Source organism: Osmia bicornis, chromosome 10 (genome assembly GCF_907164935.1).
Source record: "Osmia bicornis bicornis chromosome 10, iOsmBic2.1, whole genome shotgun sequence".
Lineage (NCBI taxonomy): Eukaryota > Metazoa > Arthropoda > Insecta > Hymenoptera > Megachilidae > Osmia > Osmia bicornis.
The window spans coordinates 2,262,321-2,286,687 of NC_060225.1; the positions used below are offsets into that span (position 1 = coordinate 2,262,321).

The window sequence follows — 24,367 nt, forward strand, 5'->3', positions numbered from 1 at the left end:
GTACGGATGCGAAAAGCCGAACATACCCGAGTCTGCGCTTACGAAAATAGTCGAAGTCAGATGAGTTCCCCCCTTACCGCGATTATCACTTACCCCTCGTAGAAAGGCTCCGTCTATACTTCTTATGTCTATGATGTATGTACACTGAGTCCCAGCGAAGTTGTCGCAGTGAAGTTGGCTACACATTCACTAACCATTCACGCCGCGTCGTCGGCATCTCGCCCATCGGCTCACTGACACGGCGCGAATGTGTTAGTGCGCCAACTTCACTGCGACAACTTCGATGGGACTGACAATACATATATCCGTTTAGATTAGTAAAGCTGCTATGTAGTTTAACAATTTTTACAATCTAACTACAGATTCATTGTTTCATATTATTACTTTGTCTTTTTTTCTTAAAAATTTTACACCCCTGAATGAGCGCCACGATAATCTTGCCCAGAGCGCCAATATTGCTAAAACTTGCCCTGGTGCGTAGTATCCCCTCTTGCCCCTATGTCGTCCCGCGAGACTTCTGTTCATCGGTGCACAGTACAGGGTGACCCTCTCGCTACGCTACCCAAAGGAAGTCCCGCCACAATAGAATGTGGTAGTTGACATCCCATTTCTGTCATCGCTTACTTGACCGAGGTGGCCCCTGCAGCGAAGACGGCTGTGTGCGTGAAAATGTGTTAAGAAAATATTCTGTTTTCCGCAGCGCTTAAATGAGACTCTTCTGCTCATTACACACATTTTCACGCACACAGCCATCTTCGCTGCAGGGGTGAAGTAAGCGATGACAGAAATGGGATGTCGACTTCTACATTCTATTGTGGCGGCACTTCCTTTGGGTAGCGTAGTGAGAGAATCACCCTGTATGTAGTCGCGTCGCCTGACAAAGAAGGAAAATGAGACTTCGTGACAAAGTGAACTTTGAACGCGAGGATCAAATGTGGGGACAGGGCGGAGCGTGTGATCCTTTGCCCCTGTGCCGCTCCGCTAATATTCTTTCCATCTCTGCACAGTATCACAACAGCTTTTTCATAGCGAATAAAATGCATTCGAACTTAATGAAACCTTTGGATCATTCCAACTTCTAGTGCCGACACATGCATCACATGATGCACTATTCAACACCATTTAATTTTTCCTAATAATATTTTTGTCTATCTTCTACCATTTTAGAGCTATCCACTTGCACGAGACAACCTGTACACATTACACATAAATGTTTATTTATTTGTAAATAATGTATTATTATGTAAACACTGTAGAAATCTATATTCATGTTGATTTTGTCTGTTAATAGTATTGTATATTGTGGGTTTTAAATTCCTTGGGAAGGTGATAAAATATTAAATTTAGCATCAAAATTTGAATATGATATTGCAAGAGATACATAATGAAATAAATTTTAGTAGAATTATGGACTACATTTGTCATATCTTGAACACGTGTAAATAAGGTGTATACCTTATATATGTATAATTATAGAACTACTGTAGAAAGAGCAGCTCTAAGAGTTTGGTAAACATTAGAAAACGTTGCAATACCATAGTGCAAGAAATGTATGGTAAGATTATTTTACAAAAATAATACAAATTAGAAATATTGGTAACTGGTCTTATTGATTTGGACATAGATTTCTTTTTTTCTCTATTTTATACTGAAGAAAGGTTTTCTTTTTATTTTATTTATGCAAAAATACATACTAAATAGGCATTTGGAGAATGTAATATTATAATTCTTTTTTCTAATATTTATCAAACTTTGATCAGAATAGAGCTGCGGTTTGCTAAAATAGTTCTATGATTCTGAAACACACTTTATATTGTATCTTTATTGTATGATCAAACACCTTTGGCTGACTCAAACAACTAATTTTGTTTTTACTGATATGAATAACACCATTTTATATTTCAAAATGATAAAGCTGGTTCATTTCAAGCAAATGCTAGCAATTTATATAGTATTAAAATAGTTCACTCAAATTCCATCACCAAATGTGTTTTATGTTTATTTTACCATTTGTTAGAAATAGTTCATATACTCGAATAAAAAATTTGTAACTAAGGCAAAAAAGTCAACCATGGGCGTTTGCATAGACTAATTATTGTAAGTAAAGAAATCAATCGTCACGAAAGGGTAGACAACGAAAAATATAAACTCAGCACAAATGTTTTGTCGTCTAAAACAAGTACATAATTTAATTTGAATAAAAAAAAAAATAATAATATTTATAAAATAAGTGATAATTATAAGACTTAAAAGTCGTGAAATTTTAATGATTGCGAGAGTGAAAAATTGTCCCAAACTGCATCTAAAGTTTATCAATAGATAACAAATTTTCCCAACTCTCAGTGTGCTTTGGAATTTGTAAAAATTGTTATAGCAATTATATATATACATACATCTATAATTAGATGATTGAAATTCAAGTACACTTAAACAATTTCTCTGGACTATTAATTAAATGGTGACCATTTTGATAGATAATTTGGCGAAGAAACTAAAGGTCATTTTATTGTTATTTTATGTTCTAGTTATTTTAATACTCATGTGTATAGAATTAATATATTAACGTGTTACGAGATTTTTAAGAAAGGTTCAAGTATTTAAAAGTAACTACAATTTGTTACATGTTTGTATGTTTAGATTGAATATATATAAAATTATATATGAAAACAATACATTAATGTATAGAATAATGAAGTATGAATTATAATGTTTTATAATTGTTTCTTGTTTTTTCAAATACAGTTTTATATCCTGGTGCCAACCAATTGAGTTCATTGTACCCCAAACTTTTGTAAAACAAAACTTCACAGTTTCAACGTTAATAAATAATTACACAGACAGTACTTTTGTTGTTTTTTATTGCTTAACAAAGTGCTTTATTATTTCTCTTTTAAATAAAATATTACATCAAACTGTGTAACAACATGTCAATTCGAACAAACATAGTTTTTATATATAGGCAACTGATAATAAATAAGTAACTATAGTAGCATTTTGAACAACTACCGTTTGATTACAATGTAGCTTATAATAATTTAACATACATGCACACGACGTATAAAAATAAAAAAGAACAACAATATACAATTAATTATTTGAACATCTTCAACAAAGTTGTAACTCTAGGAGATTCTAATTTTACTTAGGGACTATGAGACCTTTGAGACAATCAAAACTGTTACCATCAGGATGTACAGTAAATATACTGCCATCCTCTGATCGTACACGTAAATATCCAAACTCATCTATACCTAATATTCTAACATTTTGCGATGCACCCGATGTAGATACCACTGTCACATCCGCATCACTGTAACAAATCATATTAAACATTATTCATAATAATTTTAATTCTAATATTTATTAAGATTTAAAGGAAAACAAACTACAATTCAAACGAAAAACATATAATGAGGTCATATTATTAAGTTTAATATAAATGTTTAAAATTGACCAATTTTTCAGTAGTGTCCAATAAGTTCTATCCATTGTAAATAATTTAAATGCACATTACACATGTAAAAGACTTACGTGTGCATCCAATATGTATAATAAGCATCCAAGAAGAGATCAATATCACCCTTTTGTACAGTGTTCAACCACTTTTCCATTGCGTTAAATACAATGGCAAAATATAGTTCATATGATATTGGTTTCAGCTTTTTCTTATACTTTTCATTGAACATATTAACTATGTCATTAATGCAACATGTAGGTTTTTCATTAAATAAATTCACTCCAACTCCTAAAAATTAATACAGTTGTACAAAATGCATATACAGGGTGTTTCATAAATGCATGTCAATAATTCAGAGGAATAATCTACACAATAGTTTTTAAATGGTCCCAAAGGTAAGAGTAATAGGTTGAGATCAAGAGACTATAGTAGCCAGGCAATGAATTTAGCTCACCCTGTCATAATTCATTTGGATCCGTAAGATATGTACATACTAAATTTTCATTTAATTGGAATGAAATTCCAAAAGTTTGCAGTCAATTGTGTTTTAATATATTATGTAAATGTTTTAAAATACATTAAATTTAGCTGTTTTCTAAAACTAATACGTATATTACACATTAGTTAATTTAACGTTACACACTATTTCTGTGAGATAAATAACAATTATTCTTAATGAATAAAGGTTTTAAAAGTAAATAATATTACTTCTAACAGTTACTGATTATATGTTTGAACTAAACATTTTGTTTTCAATATCCATTGCCAAAAATAGGAAAGCATGTCTAATAACAGTTTACAAGATTATTTTACAAATTATAAAAATAATTTGATGAGATAATATTATAATACGTATTTGTACTTACCGACATTACAAATATGAAGACTTGACATTACGTGTGTGCTTATAAGCATACCTCCAATTTTAATATCATTACCAACATAAATATCATTAGGCCATTTTAATCTGAGATCTATCTCCTGTGATTAAAAATTAAAATTATATGATTACGTTTTCAATTATTTTTAAACTCTTTCAAGTATTACAAAATAAGTAACATATAGGCTAAATTGTATAAATAATGATATATTTTAATAATGTAAACCTTTTATTTGATTGAAAGCAGAAAAGCAAGTAAGTAAGAACTAAAAGAAAAACAACTATAAAACCATGAAATATCCAGATATTAACTTCACCCTCTTTCTGAATTCAATGAAAAAAAGAGAACTGATCTTTTGGTCTTTCTTTTAGAGCAACCGCTAAGGCAATTAAAATGGTTATATTTAAATATACAAAAAAAATTGTGCTTCAAATAAATTTTTTGCAATTCATTAAAAGTTATCCAAATAAATAAAAAATTGACTCATTGACAACCGCATTTGCTACGTATTGATTATACCGGAAATATACCATCTGGAGAAAAAGATAAAAAATTTAATAAATTGGATTTTGTTTAAGTCTTTGTTTAAGTATTGTCGAACTTTAAAATGACGCATGACTCTTGAGCGTCGGTAGTTAATCGTAGAGAGTGTAATAATACGCCTACAGTCATCAATGCAGTTAGCATCAGGCTCCACTTTTTCATTTAATGCAAAAATACAGTGAAGCAATATCTGCTATGATTTAAGAAAAAACAACTTGTAGCACTTTACGTAATTCGTGTAATAGTATGAAAACAAACCTCGTATTCAGGCAAAGATTTAATAGCAGACACAACCGCAACAGAGACCAAGTGTTGCAAAATTGAAATACGATTTCCAAGTATTGTACTAGCAGGTATGTGGAGTTGCACAGAAAACATCGCACATCCTTTTGGACTCAACCATGCATTTTTTCCTCTTCCTTAAAAATAATGCATATAATCTTTAATATAAAAATTCCTTATTATATAAATAAAATTAATTTATTTTCAAAAATGACTTTGTTAATATAAGGTTTGATTTGATGTATAGAATAAATGTAATTCATTTATACTATAAATGATATTAATTAGTAATATTTTTATGAAGATATGTTTAGAATAAAACAGCAGTAGGCTGTTATTTATTTAATTGTAAGTTTGTCAAGTGTTTTGTGATTTATACATAGGCAGTACTATACAGGCAGTATAATACTATCATACCTCGCCCCTCAGTTTGTTGACGAACAATAACAGCTAAACCATGTTGTAACTGATGACCATTAAATACATTCATTGATGATGACATTACATCTGCATATATTACTAAACGACCTAAATCTTTTGTATTTAAATTCTGTAATAAAAAATTCACACTATATCATAAACAGTCTAATAGAATAATAATAGTAAATGTGTATTATAATTTCTAGATAGAAAAATTACCTCAAAATATTCTACAGTTGAGAAATTATCTGGACATTGATGTACCATTATAGGAAGGAATGAAGATGATGCTGAGCGAGGAACAGTACTGCTTCGACAAAACTGAACTTCTAATTTTGAAATTTTTAAAGTATCATCCGACTTCATAATATGCTTTAATCTTTCTAACATTTCCAACTTTAACTACAAAACATAAAGTGAAAATTACTTTATTGATTTCTTGACAACATACAGAAGAAACTGTAATTGTCATAATTGTTGAATTTTGAAAAATATAAATGACAGTAGTTTAACAACAGAAGTCAATAATTTATTGAATGTAATTATTTTATGTATTTGATATAATTAACATACAAAACAATTGATGTGTTCCTCACCTCATATCGTCCCAAAAAGAAAGCTGGTGTGTAAGTGACAGATATTTTTGAAGCACTACGAAGTTCTATTCCAAGATGTATATTTAAAAGGTCCTTAAATATTTCCAACCTGATAGCATTACTTTCTTTCAAAGCACTATATTTGCTTTCCTCAAGTTCATATTGCATTGGATCGACTTCCAGATGTATTTGAGAAAAAACAACTTTACCACTGCTTCTCGAAAGTGTTGCTAATAAAATGCTTGGCGTATGCCATGTTTCCTCTGTTCCCAACACTTTCACTTCAAACGAATGTGAATTTCCTTTTTTATCTTTCACATTTGCAGATGTTGGAGGAGACACACTAGACACTCTGAAAATGAGCTTTTGAAACCTCTCAAATCATGGTAACATTGTTAAATTACTACATCTAATTATAACTATAATAAGATTTGCTTAATCGCAGAAAAATTATTTCAACCATTTGCTAAAAAGGCAAAAATCAATGCTATCCTTCATCTGCCATAGTTAATTAACTAATAGCTTATAGAAACAAGATAAATTAAATTTTTATATTTCTAGTAAAACTGTTTCAGTCAAATTATTGGAGTTTGTACAATAAAAATGTGTATACAACGCAATCATATTGGAATGACTTTTAATCAAATACTAAAAACTAACAAACTATAATTTTTTCAAGACAAATAAAATTTTAATTCGAGCTAATTCTATTGGTTTTGGGAAACGTTAATGTGTAACTATTAATCAGAAATAGAATGAAGAAATAATAAAAGAGTAAGCAAAGGCAAAGGTACATAGAAATATTAAAATATTTAAAGATGTTTACTTTAAATAACTATAATAGTAATTATTTATTTTAAGGGACATCATGCTTTGATGACGATCTTGAACTTGACATATGTTATTAAGAATATAACTCTAACTTTTCCTTACAACTTCATTGGTATTCTCTTATAATTTTGGAGATATTTAATGATAAAATTGGAAAATATATAGATTAACGTATTCACAACAGAAATAATAAAATAACACGAAAAAAAAAAACATTATTCAGAATCAGTTTTAATCAAGTAGCATTTTAATATTATCATTATCTTTATGAATTCTTTTCTATAAAATGATCAACAACTATAAAGCGAAAATGTTAATATCTTACTTGACATCCTCGTTCTCCTGAGAAAACCTAGTCCTTACAGGAGATGCTTGATAACAAAAGATATGATGCATCATGCGAACATGCTTCCATTTTCCATAAGAAAAGTGAACCAGTTCATTTTCACGTACTTCTGCCGTTTTAAATGATGGAAGCAAAATGTGAATTATATCAGAGCATAAAGCGAGAAGTTTACCACCACGAAGAATATATTCAATAATCTGACTTCCAATCTCATTGCCAACATTTCCACAAACAACAACTAACGCTGCATTTTCTATCCACGCGTCACTATGTGCTTCATCTGAAGTCAACGTGTAAATAGCATACCTGTTCATAACAAGAAAATTTTGTAATGTTAGACACACACAAAAATACAATCTGTGAAAAATATTCAAAGATTAGATTCAACAACAGCTTTTGAATAATGAAACAGCTTTTTATAGCTTTTTTTAGAGTAACTATTAAAGTAGAACAGAAATCCCATTACCATTTTTACATATCTTATTATGAATAAAATTGGGGAAAATGATTCATACTTATCTGTGCCAAGGGATTCTTCTAATACATCCCTTACGTTATTACGTGCAATAATGCTGTCAGCATATATCAGAACATTCGGTGGTTTTACGTTTTTACTCGATAATTGTGTTGTTATTTCTGCAATTGAACTCCTGAAAAATAGAAATAGCAAAAGATATGAAACCGTTCACTGACATAATTAATTATTTGTATTCTTCATTGGAAGTTATGTCTACAAACAATTAGTGGGAACCACAAAAAAGTACTTTTTTAGTTGTATGCTAAAAATACAATGAGAGTTATTTAGATACTTTTAAAATCAATTCTTAGGATGCAGATTTATTTAAAACATTTTTTCAATTATCTGCTTTATTATTAATTGTATAAAGATATAAAAATAAAGAAACATAATTGAAATTTAGCTTGCTAATAGTTTTATACCTGCAAGTTTTTCATAAGCTTTAAAAAACTGAATTCTTAATAATCTTTTACACATAATTTTGTCATTAACAAGTCATAGAAAATAATACATAAAATCTTTTATAATCCAAAAATTAAATATTTCAAATTAAAAAGGAAAATTTATTGAGGAAAAGGAAGTAGTAAAATCAAAGAAACGTAACAAAACTTACAAAATGAACTTTTAAACTATATACCTATTATATGTATAAGGCAAAATATACTTAAATGTTGACATTTTACATGTAAATATATAAATATACAACTCTCCAACTCAGTTCTCCATTGCTCGGCAATAATGATGAATTTCTCTGAGATTTGACGTGATTGATATTTTCACTTTCGGTCAAAAATGGTGAATCCGGAAGTCCAAAAGTAGATTTTCACAAAGATCTTTCAATGTTGATTTCATAACTGGTATTCTTTTTATTCTAAGACAAAGTTTTTTCCTTAAATTTTTTGGTTTTCCGTTATTTTAACCAACTTCCGGTCCAGACTGGAAATTGAATCACCCGTCATTTTGAAGCCTTTTTTATGCTGATTCTAAATATCACATTCATTTTGAGATCTGATATGGTCAGTATTTTCAATTCTAGTTTTGTGTCACTTCCGGTCAGAACCGGAAGTCTAAAACCCTTAAACGCACGGTTTCTGACCATGAGAAACATAACAACGAAAACCGCTTTCGTTTATCTCTTACCGTCTTTGCTCTACAGAAAGACAGATAGACACACTGGACAACCTATAGGAGAGAAACTCCAAAAATGCTCATTTAAAATTTGCAATACTAAATTTTTTAATTAGTCAGAACTAGTATATAGGGACCAGAAACTATAAAAAATGGTTTCTTTTTCTATTTTTAAATTTATTAATTATCTAATGACCTTTTTAATTAAAGGCAAATTATATTTAAAAACTAAAGATACTGTATAAATTACTGAAGCTTATAAAAAAGTGACCTAGAATTATATAGAATTAAAACTCCAAATAAAGCTCTAAAGTTTCAAAAATTCAAAAATTCCAAATTTTCTAAGGAAACTAATGATGGTGCATCTACCTTATATGTAATTCTATTAGGAAGATCAAAAAGAGATGTGAGTAATACCCAATTGAAGTGTCTATAAAGAATCATGCACACTATTGCTCCAAATTATTAATTATCGTTATACAAGATAAATAAAATAAATTTCGATCACTCATTATTTACTTATGTTATACTTACTTAAAACTAGTTGTAGATGATGCTACATTACTATCCTTAGCATCGTAAAACGTTTTTGGTTTCAGTTTACTCATATCTTTAATATCAATGCAAGAGACTTGTCTAAACTGTGTATTCTGAGATGTTTCTTCCAAGTTATCAAGCATATCAAGCGATTTGCTGCCAGATCGTGATACGCCTTGAAATACAGTGAAATCATCAGTAGAATCTAGCATCGCACTTGAAAACATCTCACTTCCTTGTTGAGATGTTTTTGTAGAAGACGGTGTTGAAGCTTGACTTCTAGTTGTACCATCTAACATATGAAATTTATTTCTATTAAATATAAAGTTCACACAAAATTCTTGAGAATAATGATTTTGAAATTTAAAATATAGATAGATCTAATTTACCTAGAGTTTCAGTTGAAACTGCTTGTGACTTAAAGTGTGTTCCTGGCATGCTCGATATATCTTCTGGATACACTACTACAGCTGGCAATTCATTAACTTCAACTGGTTTGCATTCTTCTCTAGCTATTCTGGCAGTACTGCTTAACGATCTTAGTTTTTCTATGTGCATTTCCCATTCTGCTTTATCTATAAATTCTTATTAAAGGAATATTATATTAGATACATATTTTATATCTGCTGATTGTTGATTATTAATATTATAAATACATTTGCTCATGAACAGCTATTATAAAATTTTATATATTAGTTTAAACAAAAAGCTACATACACTTAGGTGACTCTAGGACTCTAGAGGCTTTATTTCCCCACTGGCTTTCTACTACTACTACTACTACTACTACTTCAAGTTTGTTTTTACATTTAAATATTATATATTTTTTATAATTATCAGACAACAAAAATTTTTGCACACACTGTATATTAATTATACTACTAAATGTGTATAAAATATTTAATTGTTCTAAATCTATCAGACTATTTAAAACAAGATTTGTTCCTAAACAAATATTACGTGGTATCAAATCTAAAAGCACTTTTTAACAAGGTAAAAAAAAATTATTATAGCTATGTATGAGAAAGAATGGAATTAAAGAGAAATTAATAGATTCAATAAAAGCAGTATACAGGGTGGGGCATGAGTAGCAGAATATTTGAATATCTCCATTATTTCTAGAGATATGAAGAATGTATATTTACAAAAATTATATGATATCGAAGGCGCCATAACATAGCAGAAATAATTTTTTAGGAGACAGAGGATCTCCTACGATTTCAGGATCAACTCTGCTTTTTGTTAATAAAACTACCTATTTTTAAAAGTTTTGAGATTTCTATATAAGCATCTTTAGTTTAAAAAAAAAAATAAAATGGAGAAAGGCAATACAAAATATTCATGTAGAGAACAGAACAAACAGGTGGAAATTGAAGATGAAAGATGAAGTGGAAGAAATATAATATAATAGGAAATTTGAAATGCACAAATGCTGGAACGGTAAAAGAATGAAAAATATGTCAATTCTATAAAGCAGAAAATGAATCACTTCAATATATGATTGTAGTTGTATAATAGAAAAAAAATAGCAAAAAAGAAGAAAAAATGTGCATAAAAAAAGAGCATAAAATGAATGTAGAAAGTAACAAAGGCAGGATGAAAAAGAAGAGAATGAAACCCAGTAAGAAAATTGAAGAATTTGTTAAAATTTATAGTTTTCGAAACACCAATTTGACATCACAAAACTTTTAATGCAAATTTTTCCCTTATTTCGAAGAAGTGTGCGCTATAATTTTACAGAATTTACCAAATACTTTTGGTATTCCAAAAATCGTGGGCTTCCCTTATTAGTGAATTCTTATAACACAAAAAAAAATGCCCATTACTTATATAAATTTACTAAAACAAGCCCATTAAATTTTAATTTAATTTAACATATTTCTAAATATTTCTGTTTTTAAATATTTGCATTTAAATAATCTTCTTTTCAAACATTTTTATAATATGTAAAAAATAAGTTCACATTCGAAAATCAAAACTATTAAAAAAACAAAAGAAAACAATTTTACATTAGTAAGTTACAATATTAATCGATTTTTAGTATCATGCATAGTTATGATGATATTTAAGTAAGTTATATTATAAAAATAAAGAAAGTAAATTACCAAATGTCTGTTTTCTTTTGCTACTGTATTCATATTCTTTTAAAGTATCCTTAAATCATCATTTTATGCAGGTAGTGTAACTTGCTTCAACGAAAACAAAAATACTTTTAAAAATGTTACACTTTGATTTTAAATAACAGAATTCCTTTAATGCAAAGCAATAACATTAATATAAAAACGCATAACAAATTCCCAAAATATTTTCTGAAATAAAAGAAAAGAAATATTACATACTTACATACATATTAAGCACGAAATAGTTTTCTGATGTACAATATAAGAAAAATTTATCTCTAACTTCAATAGTTATAACCAATAACTGTAATATTGCAGTTTGTACTATGCTTATGTAAGGGTGATTCACTCGCAGCGCAACACAAAAGCCGTGCCGCACAATGGAACCCCTGCTGTTCCGTTTCTTGTCTTCGTCTCAGCCATAAACACACACAAAGCAGTTTTGGGTCCGGCGATATGGTCCCTGGATCTCTTTACCCGCAAAAACAGCAGGGTTCCATTGTGCGGGACGGCTTTTGTGTTGCGCTGTGAGAGAATCATCTTGTAGAATGTATGCCCTGTAATACTTGATATCATCAACTACAGAGGTGCCCAGTTAGGCGTCCGCATTTTTGCCCACATAAGAGTCCGTCGCTATCCCCACCAGTTCTTGGAAACAGAAGTTCCACACATGTCGAAGTATTCACGCATATGGAATCGCGGCCTTACGATCATGGATTCGGAATGACAAATGACGTTCGAATTGACCGCCGCATTCGCATGTATAGAATATAGGTATCCTACTCGCACTCATCTCTTCTCCTTTCTTCAGTTGAATTCGCAGAAGTCACCTCCCCATTTAAGCGTCCGTATTCGGTCCCGACTGTGGACGCTTAAGTGGGCACCTCGTATCCATAAAAAAGTTTTATAGTAAATGGATCCATTCTTGTAATGAAATTAGTTAGAAAATAAATATTTATGCATATTGTAGGCGTTTAGTGGAGGGAAAAAAGTTTCGTCTCCCCGGACGCCTTGAGTTCGGGCCAGGGACCGCTAGGTGGCGGCGAGAGATCGGTGCAGTGTTCTCGCAAGCGGTCGCCCGGCTTGCCGTTCGAATATAAGTTTCCGAATAGCGCTCCGATAGGTGTCTGGGGCAGGGATCGTCTGTTGTCAGCCCCACTGACAAATCTGACAGACGATCCCGAAACGAAAAACACCTTTTTCTCTCCTACAATATTAAAATAAAAAATGTAATAAACATTTTTCGATACGACTTTTTTTATTTAAATAAAACTATATCTGACACTGTTTCATTTTAACCTTACTTGTTGTAATTGAGTTAAAAAAGAAATGATAATTAGGGTTTTAACTGAACAATGTTAATATACATATACTCGTACTAGTATAATACTCTAAAATCTAAAATGACAAGGCGAGGTCACACATATTGGCACTAACAAGGGAAGTTCGGTAACTCGAAAATTCCGATTTTTTTTAAACTTTTCAGGTTTGTAGGGGACCTCAAGAGAAGTATAGCGCAATTTTTGTTTTTAGCCCAATTTCAGTTCTTCAGGGTGAAAACACCCGCTGAATGTAGTTTCCATAGGTATTTTCATATTTCCTTGTATATCTTTAAAACTATCGTAGATATAAAAAAATGGTTATAATATACACATATTATACACCTGTGCTCGCACACATACGTGGCAAGTGATAAAGCATCATTCAAAGTGCAACGATGGGCGTACAAAGTGCATGTATCGGTTAAAATTATTTAAATACCACTTTATTCGACAAATTTAGCATTTATAATGAGGTTCTACGTGTTTTTCGACGTGATAGAGAATTCAAAATTTTTCAAAATAACAGTGGTGGGGGAATTTTTTTATTTAAACAAAGAATTTTTATCAAATTAATTGCCTTGTTTTATAGAGCATTAAAAACCATTCAACGTTTATTTTAACCATTTTTTTATATTTACGATAGTTTTAAAGATATACAGGGAAATATGGAAACACCTATGAAAACTACATTCAGCGGGTGTTTTCACCCTGAAGAACTGAAATTGGACCAAAAACAAAAATTGCGCTATACTTCTCTTGAGGTCCCCTACAAACCTGCAAAGTTTTAAAAAAATCGGAATTTTCGAGTTACCGAACTTCCCGTGTAAGTATCTGAAACTAATGGTGTTTTTACATAAATACCTTAGTACAGAGCTGTATTGATAAATGCATGAAAAACTACGTGATTCATTTAAAAAATTGTACCTCACCTTCGTATGACATTTACTCGTCCATCCATCAAAAAATTAATTACATCACATTTGTATATCCCCCTCGAAATCATACAGTTTCTATCTGAACGATTTTTTCATGTAACGGATAATTTACGATTAATTTGCATTCATAGATTAAAATTGGACACTCTGTATATCCTCAAACATGTACAGTAAAACCTGGATAAATGCAACCAACATTGGGACCCAGTGGTTGCATTTATCCAAGCGAGGTGTCGAATCTCGGGTTACACGCGACGACCAGCCAAGCGTGAACATAGAAAGGGACAGACAGTGGCTGAAAGAGAGAGGTCCGATGATCAAAGGAAAGAGCCGAAACGTATCGGTGTGACTAATACTAATTGAAGTATAAAACTTTTTTATTTTTGACTTTTTTTTATTGAAACTTTTACTAACACATTGGTGAAATTTTTCTGATTAAAATGGTACCAAACACGATATAGTTTCAATTATAATTACTTGCTAAAATTGATGTTAAAGGTTGGCGAAAAGCAACAGAGATCGAAATCAAAACCAGTCGCGGTGTCGGCTCTGGTTTCAAAGGTTTCATTTATCCAGGCACGGTGGCGATTCTGGGCATTTAATGTTGCATTTATCCAAGCGAGGTGTCGATTCTGGGCATTTAATGTTGCATTTATCCAAGCGAGGTGTCGATTCTGGGCATTTAATGTTTCATTTATCCAAGCGAGGTGTCGATTCTGCGTCTGTACACATGTTTTCTATTCAGCCGACATGCCGACTGTGTGTCCGTACACATGTTTTCTATTCAGCCGACATGCCGATTCTGTGTCCGTACACATCTTTTGGATTCAGCCAACATCATTTATATTCAGTCGTGGTGTCAATTCTATGTTGTTTATTCTATTACTATTGTTTATAAATATAATTCAAACTATATCGTGTTTGATGTCATTTTAATCAGAAAAATCTCACAAATGCGTTAGTAAAAGTTTCATTAAGAAAAAGTTAAAAATAAAAATGTTTTATCATTCAATTAGTATTAGTCACACAGATATTACGGTCGGATCATATTACACGGTTTCCTCGTCGAGCGGCTCGGTTCGCCTAGGGGGATCCCCCCAAGTGGAGGGGATAGCGATGTTGCACTTATCCAAGCATTCTTTCGTTGCATTTATCCAGGTTTTACTGTAGTTGAATTCAAAATTGAATGTATAAGCAGGACTGGCTTAGATAACAAGCTAATGAGGCAATAGCTTCAGGCGTAATTCGGAAAGAACGCCAAAATATAAAATTCCTTTTTTTATTCTCTGAGATATGAAAAGTGAATATTTTTTCAGCTTTCCCCCTCTTTATATTACTCATTGACCAAAGCACAGATCAAAACATTAGAAAAGAAAGAAATAGGTTATAATTTTTTTTTAATAAATTTTTAATAGGCAAATTAATGATTAATATAATTAAATTATAATAAAGTGATGGAGTATTGCATTTTAATTCTTTCATTCCTCCTTGATCTTATTTATGTTTGGAGTGGGAGTGGGGATAATAGGAGGGCGTAAAAAATGGAAAATAGCTTGCTTTGAAAAAGGCCTTGAGCCAGTCGTGTATAAGTATACCATCTGTAGTTATTATCATTAAAAAATAACTACCTCCATTATTTTTGAAATATTAGAACATTATAAATATCACATTATTATGTATGAAAACCCATACAACTTTGCAATTAAAAAATGTCATCCCTTAAGTCCATGCAGGACCGAATTAAGATTTCTAGGGTCCGAGGTTCATAAATTGAGGTTTGTAAGGATTTAGTTTTGCAATAACAATTGGATCGAACATTTGCAACATTATAAAGGATTCCAAACTTCGGAATTGATAACATAATAAATGAAAGGTTTAGAACGGGGCTTCCTGGAAAGCTACAATCCGCTTTATTTATAGATTACTGAATTGACCCTGAGGTTAGCCATTATGTTATAACCTTGAATTGTTGGAAATTATGACCTTGAGAATCAATTTTTGTTTACTACAGTATCAAAAAGCAAGCAAAATATTCAAAGTGTTCAAGTTAAGTGGAACACCCAATGTATTAAATGTCATGTAATTTCTAATATTTATATGAAATTAGAAAAAATAGTACTTGCTAGTACATAACAAAATAGAATTAGATATACAGGGTGTCCCCGAAAGAGTATTATCGCCTTGAACTTATTACCAGAACTTTTGTTAAGGCTTAGTCTTTAAATTATTAATGAAGATCACCGACTCAACCACAGGAGTGTTGGCTATGAGAACCTGATTTAAATGCGGTGGCGACCAAACAACTCGGCACCGCAACGATAACATAGTAAACGTCAGACAATAGTTACAAGATTCTCGACTGCAAATAAGTATACATTTTTTTACGCTTACTGTTACCAACGCTGTGTCGAGTTGTTTGTGCGCGATCACAATCAAGTCCGATTTTCATACCCAACACTTCCGTGGTTAAGCCTGCACCCCATTCACGCTTTGATCGGTTAGTATTTTTCATTAATAATTTAAAAACTAAATCTGATAAAAAATAAATTGGTAAAGGAAAAGTTGTTTAGAATCATCCCAGCAACCACCTCCTGAAAGGATGCCCACTCCCAGTCAAACGCCCTGTATGTTAAAATGTTTAAACGTCTAATTTTAATCGAAGTATCGTTATACATATAAAGTTCATACGTTTGAATTATGACTATCCCTACATCCGTCATGCGACGGATCCAAAACTGAATAGAAGACAGAAATACAGAAGAGTATTGTTATCAGCTGAACCAATAAGATTATGCCTCAATAAAACCTCGAAACTTATCAGTACATCACTTGTATAGCAGGTAATCCATAGTAAGAATTATTTTATTCATAGCATATTTTTTTTGTCATATTACGTAAAATTATTTATATATCTTTTTCAAAAATTTTGATTGAAAATTAATAAATAAATTTTTAAAGGTGATTTGTATAAACAACTCCTTGAGTGACACCCCTCCGAAAAATTAGAAATAATCCTTTATTACTTAACTATTATTTGTAAAAGTTTCAACAATATCAGATTAATACAACATGATTAAAAGAAATAAAACCAATATAACGCCCCTTCAAAAGGCAAAGGCACACTGAACGTTAGTGACGCTCAAACTAACCGACCTACAAGGGAACACGTTGCACCGGCCCGTCACGATTTTTAACCCTTAATCATCGAATAAAAGTAAAAAAAAAAAAAATATGTGAAGTACAGCAGCAGTAGTGTATTCAAATATCTTAAACAATTTCCAAGGAAAAAAATAGTAAAGTTTTGGGTTGTTACCGTCATATCTCCTTTACCAGGGAGGGAGATAGGGGGTTGAAATTGCTCACAGTTGTTCTTTAGGCAAAAAGCATTATGTGTTATAAATATCAACCGAAATTGTTGCTGAAGCCGATTCACTATGCTTACACGGTTAGACTCTTTAATAAAATGTTGTATTTATAAACGAAAATTTAATGAAATGAAAACATTACTTCCAATTATTTTATTTACCCAAATTATAGATTTTATGAAGAAAGAACATACTATATCACTGCAAAACGTATATTACCTGAATTTATTAACTTCAGACTTCGACGCTATGTCTATGTATAAATATTTTCAGATCTTGATTTGTTATTAAGATTAGTTAGCTTTATGATTGTAAAATGCTTTATCTGATAATACAATAATTTTTCCATCATTAAGTAGCCACCTGATACCATGTAAGCTATTATCTATAATATCTCAAATTCCATACATGGAATGTATATTTTCAAGCACGCTGTTCGATTCTAAAATTAAATAAAAATAATTTTTTATCATCAAAGGGCTAAACTTCAATTATTTTCTAAATTTTTGCAACTTATAAAAAATCATTTTCATCACATTATTATATTAAGTAATAAACTGTTATAATTATCAAATTTGAGGTATAAATTTATCTTTTATTGTTTCCAAAATAGCCTTGAAGGTATCAATTTTCAAATGGTGTTCATAATTATTTTTGACTGTTTTACAAACCTGCGAAGTTTTATCAAAATCGAAAAGAAACCGACCAATAATAATCCTTATTAGAGCGCATCAAACGTGAAATTTATTCCACCATCATAATCTCAGTTAACTAAGTTAATATTTCCAATAACCTTAATTGTAAGAAATACACGACAAATAATTGCACATTTCATTGCCATTCACCTGTGAAATTCTCCAAATGAAACATATCTCTTATCACATTTCATTAATTATATAAGATATAAACAAATTTTTCAGATAAATGCTATTTATTTTTAAATAAACTATCTAAAAATGTAAAGCCTTGTGTACTATATATGTAGATTAACACCGCTACTATTTTAGGAGAGATGCAACAACAGTACTTTATAGTAGGTATATTAGATAAAAAGTCCCCTTTGATCTAAGAACATAAAAAAAATGTTGCTGTCCCTATTAGTTCCTAAGGAAAGAACTCGTAACAGTTTATATGGGCTACCCTGTATATGTATCTAAAAAATTATTCTTCTACATAAAATAAGAATACTATGTACCCGAATAAATGTAAAAACTGAACTAATAATGCATTCAGAATATACATATAGAATAATAAAATATTTACAATTTCAATAGTTTTACACATTAAAAGCATTAAGCAATAACATAATATTGAAAATAACTATATATTTAAAGAACACTAATTTAAAGCTACATTCATTAACATTAACTAATTATTTAAAATTCTTACTTTTAGTTGGAGGCGAATTCAATAAGTCGTTATTGTAAAGGCAAGGTTTTCCTGATATCAAGACAGCTGAAAAATATACAGCTACTTTAATCTGAAAATTTTAATAAGCAAACTCTCAATTTGTACGTACTTTCTATACGTTTTAGTAACAGGCCATTATTAATGTAACATTGACCTTCCATCGCTGCAATAAAAAATTTCGCGACCATATCTAAATCAGATTCTATGATTAAATCAATATTTTTATCAGCCGTCCATGTAATAATTATACCATAATCTTCAACCTAAAAGATATAATATACTTAAACTATCATTATGTAACATATAACTCTACTAAATATTACCAGTTAAACATATTTCTGTATTTTAGTAATAACAGTTTACCTTAGGTATTAAAATTTTCGTTTCAGTTGTTTTACTAAGCACTTTTATATTGCTAATACAAGTTTTGTAGTAACTATTGTTTTTATGAAAATACATCTATGTGTATGTTGTACAGTTTATGAAATTTCTTTTACTTGAATACAAAAATTTAAATTACGATAATCATCAAATTATAAAATGTAATAATTCTTATTTTAAATAGTTTTTATCAAATACAAAAATCGTCTTCTATGTAATATTATTTCTGTTGCAAAAAAAATATAAAGTAATAAAAGGCAATATAGATACAGATTAAGCATAAGCCAAATGTTTCTTGTGACATGTGACCACATTCTGAGTAGTAATTATAATAAGTAGAAATAATACCTTTGTGGCTTTAGTTGCTGCTAGGGGTTTATAACTCTCAAGATCAGCTTCAACAAGAATATAAAGTCTGTATTCGGAATGGAATAAAGTTCCACAGTGATTATTTGCATACAAAGGAAAGTATGTTTTTCCATACTGGTATGTTAACCAACTTGAGATGTCAACTTTTTGCTGGTAAAATACCAATTAATTAAATAATTAAACAAGTATGCTGTATTCAAAATGTATTTTGTATATTATGATTAGTTGATGCATACTTGAGGGTATATAGTGCACAATCTTGTATCACCACGATACCATAATAATTCTTCAAGTTTAGCATCACTTTTATTCTCACATAAACTAGAAGTCATAAATTCATCGTTCTCGTAGTCATCTACACGCGATTTTGATTCTTAAAATAATAAAACAAATTTCGTTACGTACTTCTGTACTTTCTGTATAATAGAATATGTGTTCATATATAATATCATTAAAGATTCAAAACAAAAGGTACTTGCATTTTAAACATAAAAATTCCATCTTGTAACAAATCAAACAATAAAATACAAAATAAGTAAAAGATTTGAACAAAATTAATCTTTTAGAATAAATTCTCAGTGAAATGTAGAGTGCAATTCTACAGTGCAATTCAAGTACTTATATTAATTATTATAATTCGAGTTTATTCAAAATATAAGAAACAAATGTTCTATAACATGTTTAAATATGAAATATAGAAGGCCACATATGTTGAAGGTGTATCCCAGTAAGTAATAATATTCTAACTATTTTCAATCAGTTATTATTTTATAAATAAACTAACGTTATAACTAACTAAATGTACTAACGCTTTTTGCAAACGAAAGTTTTATTAAATCTGAGAATTTTATGTTATCTATAAATACAACCAATAACGAGGCAAATAATAGTTGTATATGAATTTTATTTCATATATTTGTATATACATATGTAGATAAATATAATATTAAATTAATATTGTTAAATAAACATCAATATAGAAAGTAAAAAACTAAATGATTACCAGCTATAATGAAACATGAAATACTACATACAAAAGATTCTAGACCATATTTATTAAGATAAAGTAATAGACAACATCTCTTTTATCCAATAATAAGGCTATTTAGATAAATCAAATTAGCATAATAAAACAATATTTAAAAAAGAACAAAATGTAATTTACAGTTTAATCCTTTGATGATAATAAAACTTTACTACATACTTATTTAGAATAATGATGTAACAACTGTTTATGATAATACACGTGTAAATTAAATAATAAAATTAATTATTACTTACTAAATGTATATGTGATGCATTAAAATATGTAAATGAGAACACTGATACAAACTACTTTAAAAAATTCCATTAGTACTTTCCTATAATCTCAACCCAACTCAAATATGTTGGTTATAAAACAAATAAGTAAATTAGAACTGATACAGGACATTTTCTTTTATATAAAAAAATCTATACTATTAAAATTTTATTCTGTGACAACTTTTTTATTATATTAAGATTAATTTGGGTGGAGATAATAGATTATCCTACTTTTAGCACTTTTTTTCCTTTGGTATTAATGTTCAACAATTTTATATATTAATAAAAATAATGAACCAAATTTAAAGATACGAAGCACATTTATATAAATTTTGTACATATCTCGTATGTAATCATAGCACGAGTTCCTATTATAAGGAACTGACATTAGGGAACAATTATTTATAAGGCTAATTAAGGTTCAATTATTTATAAGGCTAAATCATTAAAACAAAATTGAACAATAAATATATATGTATATTTTATATACTTATTGCTTATATTAATTCTTATATCTACTTAATGCAATATAAATAATTGTATGTACGAAGCAAATTAATTTGAATTGTGCGTTTTAATAATATTTAGGAATTGTATAAAGTGATATATATACATAAGTGATATAATATTTATAGAGTGAATCTTATAAGGTGATAAATTAAGTTACCTCAAAAAGTAAAAGAGATATAGAAGAGATGTTTAAAAAATAATTCTTTATAATAAGTGTGATTTTGGACATATCAAGATTGTTTAAAAATTGTTATCTTCTTTTTTCAACTAAACCTATATTAATTTTGCAATAAATTAACATGGTTGATGATAATTTAATATGAATATCTAAACTGATTTGAGTAATATCAATAAAAGTGATTTTAAGAAGAACAGGTCAGTATTTTACCAGAATTGACTTTCATTAACCAATTAAAGTTCAAAATTTTAAATATTTATGAACCAGACAGTGCACATGCGAATTTCTGAAAAATTAGTGTCTATGTCAAATGCTCACAGTTCCCATATATATAATAAAAACTGACAATGATATATAAACAACTATTAACAAATGATTAAAATAATAATATTTTATAGAGGAGGGGCCCTAAAGAATTTTCACATGTGCGCTGCTGAATTAAATGAAAAAGTATAAACACAAAACTTACATCCAAAATCATGGTACTTTATTATTTAAACCTTGTGCAACCTTGCATGGCCTTTAATGGCTTCATATTATTCCACAAAGTATACGTTGCCCAAAATTTGAAATTGTTATACACATACAGACTTTTACACATGAAATTTCTTTATTTACTTTCTTGAATTTTATATTAATTACCAAACAGCATTAAAAGGAATTTGTGTAATGTTTATAGTACTACATAAATATGCAAATAATTTTGAAAGTATTTAAAAAAATATAACAACTAAAGCTTCTAATATCATCAAAAGTAAAGAGAAAGTGTTGTACTATATTACAATCGTATTATATTGCATTATACAATATTACATTATATGATTTCACTGTATACATTACCTTTACAAGAATTTAACGATCCTTTGTTATAAAACATAACTGATGGATAATTGATTGTATTTCCTTGAAACAATTTGTACAAATGTGTTTTTAAAAATAAAATTCTTCTGGACTGAATTGATGTCGCTATCAGGTAGAAAAATGTTAAGATCATCTTGATAAAATGATATTTTTCTATTTACTGCATTAACTTAATATAAATTCCTGAAATAATAAATATTTATTACATGCGTGTAGATATTTTTATCTGTAATAAAACCTGTTAAGTACAAATAAACAGGAATAATTTATTTCAACAAAAACTTTCCAAATTTTTTATGAAGTCATTCACTTTTAATCTTTTTATGTTGTTATCTTTAAATACAATAGTGGTTTAAAAAAATCTTTCAAATTTGATTTTAAATCTTTCACATTTAAGTTTCACCATAATACTTAAGATAGTTTTTTACATTTTTAACAAAATTTGACCTTGAAGAACCTTGAATAACATTAATACCATAATACACTGAATTTCTTTCTTCTTACACAAAAAAGGTATGTAGTTTTAATTAACTCTTTGCAATCCAACATTGAGAAAGTTTTGGACTTATTCTTTTTTATACTAAATTATCTTACATTAGAATGCAATAAACAAATTAAAAGTTGAATTTAATGCAAGAATTTTAAACTTATTTAAAATTAATAGAACAAATTCTGATGTCAGAAACTTAAATCTTGTAATAACTTCATATGAAATAAGGCAGTATGAACCTTAATATTTTCCTTTCAATTATAGTAACATTTATTTACAAAATTTTTACCTAAAATAATAATGAATACTAATACGGAAGGACTAAAATGGAATATCCACCACAACGATATGACTCAACATTTTCATCGAAATATATTTTTAAAAAAATTATTTTCAAACAAATATACAGAATAAATGAGTAAAAATATAAATATAATATTGTAAAGAGCAATTTAAAAGAAATGACAATCAAATGGCTGTGGAAGCATGAATCTTAACTTATTATATTTCATTCTTTGTACAATTATTGCAACATAATTATACATTGAAAGTTTATTATACTAAGTGGAATTGAGATAAGATTCCTCTGTCACCAGTTAAGGGTTAAGTTTTATCTACTGTAAGATCAAGTATAACCTATATAGAAACAGCTTTGTTATCAAACTTTCGAAACATATTACAATAAAGTACATCTCTGTTTTTAAGAATTATATTCATATTATTTGTATTTTTACAAGTTTTGTTTTAAATAATAATAATTATCAAACGTTTAACACTATAGATACTTTCTAGCAAAAGTATTATAAATTACATACCTATTTTCAAATACTACTTTTTATCCACAGGATTAGAAACAAATGCATTAGTTAACAATTTTAAATATGGTTTAACATTTATACGTTAAAATGTAAGAACATTCTACAACATACACTAATTTATTGATGCTTGAAATAGAACAGTGACTACAGATTGTACAAGACTGGACATGCCTTTGTTCGCGCGGAATCATAACTTTGGGGTTCTAGACACCACCAGGCCACAGTATAAAAAAGAACAGTAGGCTCACTCATCGTTAGTGTCGGTACCTTTGACTATACGGGGTGATCCTCTCGTAGCCGGACACAAAGGAACACTGGAGACAATGAACCCCTTGACCGCACCATAAAGAGGTCCACACTGTCACGTGCTAGCGGGGACATACCCGGTCCGAGACGGCTCTGTGTGTCTTCATGGTGCGGTCAAGGGGTGCATTGTCGCCAGTTCCTTTGTGTCCGATTATGAGAAGATCACCCTGTATACCTATGGACTGCTAACGGCCCCCACTTTTCCCATTGATGCAATGTATGTATAAGGTCGCGATCCAAGATCTCAACGCCACCATGTTCTAAAACGCGGGAAAAATTTAAATTGCTTTAAAACTGATTCGACGAGGAAAATATTTTTCACGATGAAATACATTATAATAATTTATGTAAATCTATATATGATGCAATAAAATATACCTGAAAATAGGAGAGGATAACTAAATGATAACTAAAGGACAGCCCCTTTTTAGTTTGGAACCGCTAACCGCGAAAACTACTGAA

General features: G+C 29.5%; 1 protein-coding gene across 7 annotated transcripts; it reads right to left on the bottom strand.

Annotated features, from left to right (window-relative positions):
- Positions 1-2,841: 2,841 nt before the first annotated feature.
- LOC114881255 (biotin--protein ligase) lies at positions 2,842-23,853 on the bottom strand. 7 transcript variants are annotated; one of them, XM_029197978.2, is made up of 18 exons: positions 23,711-23,853; positions 23,597-23,609; positions 22,271-22,474; positions 19,677-19,813; positions 19,420-19,590; positions 18,800-18,953; positions 18,670-18,735; positions 9,928-10,122; positions 9,536-9,830; positions 7,872-8,006; positions 7,336-7,662; positions 6,180-6,531; positions 5,803-5,985; positions 5,581-5,713; positions 5,140-5,300; positions 4,324-4,438; positions 3,532-3,745; positions 2,842-3,310 (listed from the first exon to the last, which is right to left on the bottom strand). In XM_029197978.2, exons 3-18 carry the CDS (start codon positions 22,422-22,424, stop codon positions 3,139-3,141), a joined length of 2,964 nt encoding a protein of 987 aa, XP_029053811.2. In that variant the 5' UTR covers positions 22,425-22,474; positions 23,597-23,609; positions 23,711-23,853; the 3' UTR covers positions 2,842-3,138. The 7 variants fall into 7 exon arrangements, with proteins under 7 accessions (XP_029053811.2, XP_029053814.2, XP_029053810.2 ...); XM_029197981.2 differs by having other exon boundaries at positions 9,928-10,113; positions 23,597-23,853; XM_029197977.2 differs by having other exon boundaries at positions 23,597-23,853.
- Between the last annotated feature and the right edge of the window lie 514 nt (positions 23,854-24,367).

Bases quoted from the DNA above. Each gene is read 5' to 3' on its own strand.
- LOC114881255 (XM_029197978.2), bottom strand. From the start codon at position 22,424: ATGATCTTAACATTTTTCTACCTGATAGCGACATCAATTCAGTCCAGA. The intron at 18,736-18,799 runs GTACGTACAAAT...TATATTTTTCAG, and splicing joins GTTACTAAAACGTATAGAAA to CTGTCTTGATATCAGGAAAA. The intron at 7,663-7,871 runs GTATGAATCATT...TGTTATGAACAG, and splicing joins GAATCCCTTGGCACAGATAA to GTATGCTATTTACACGTTGA.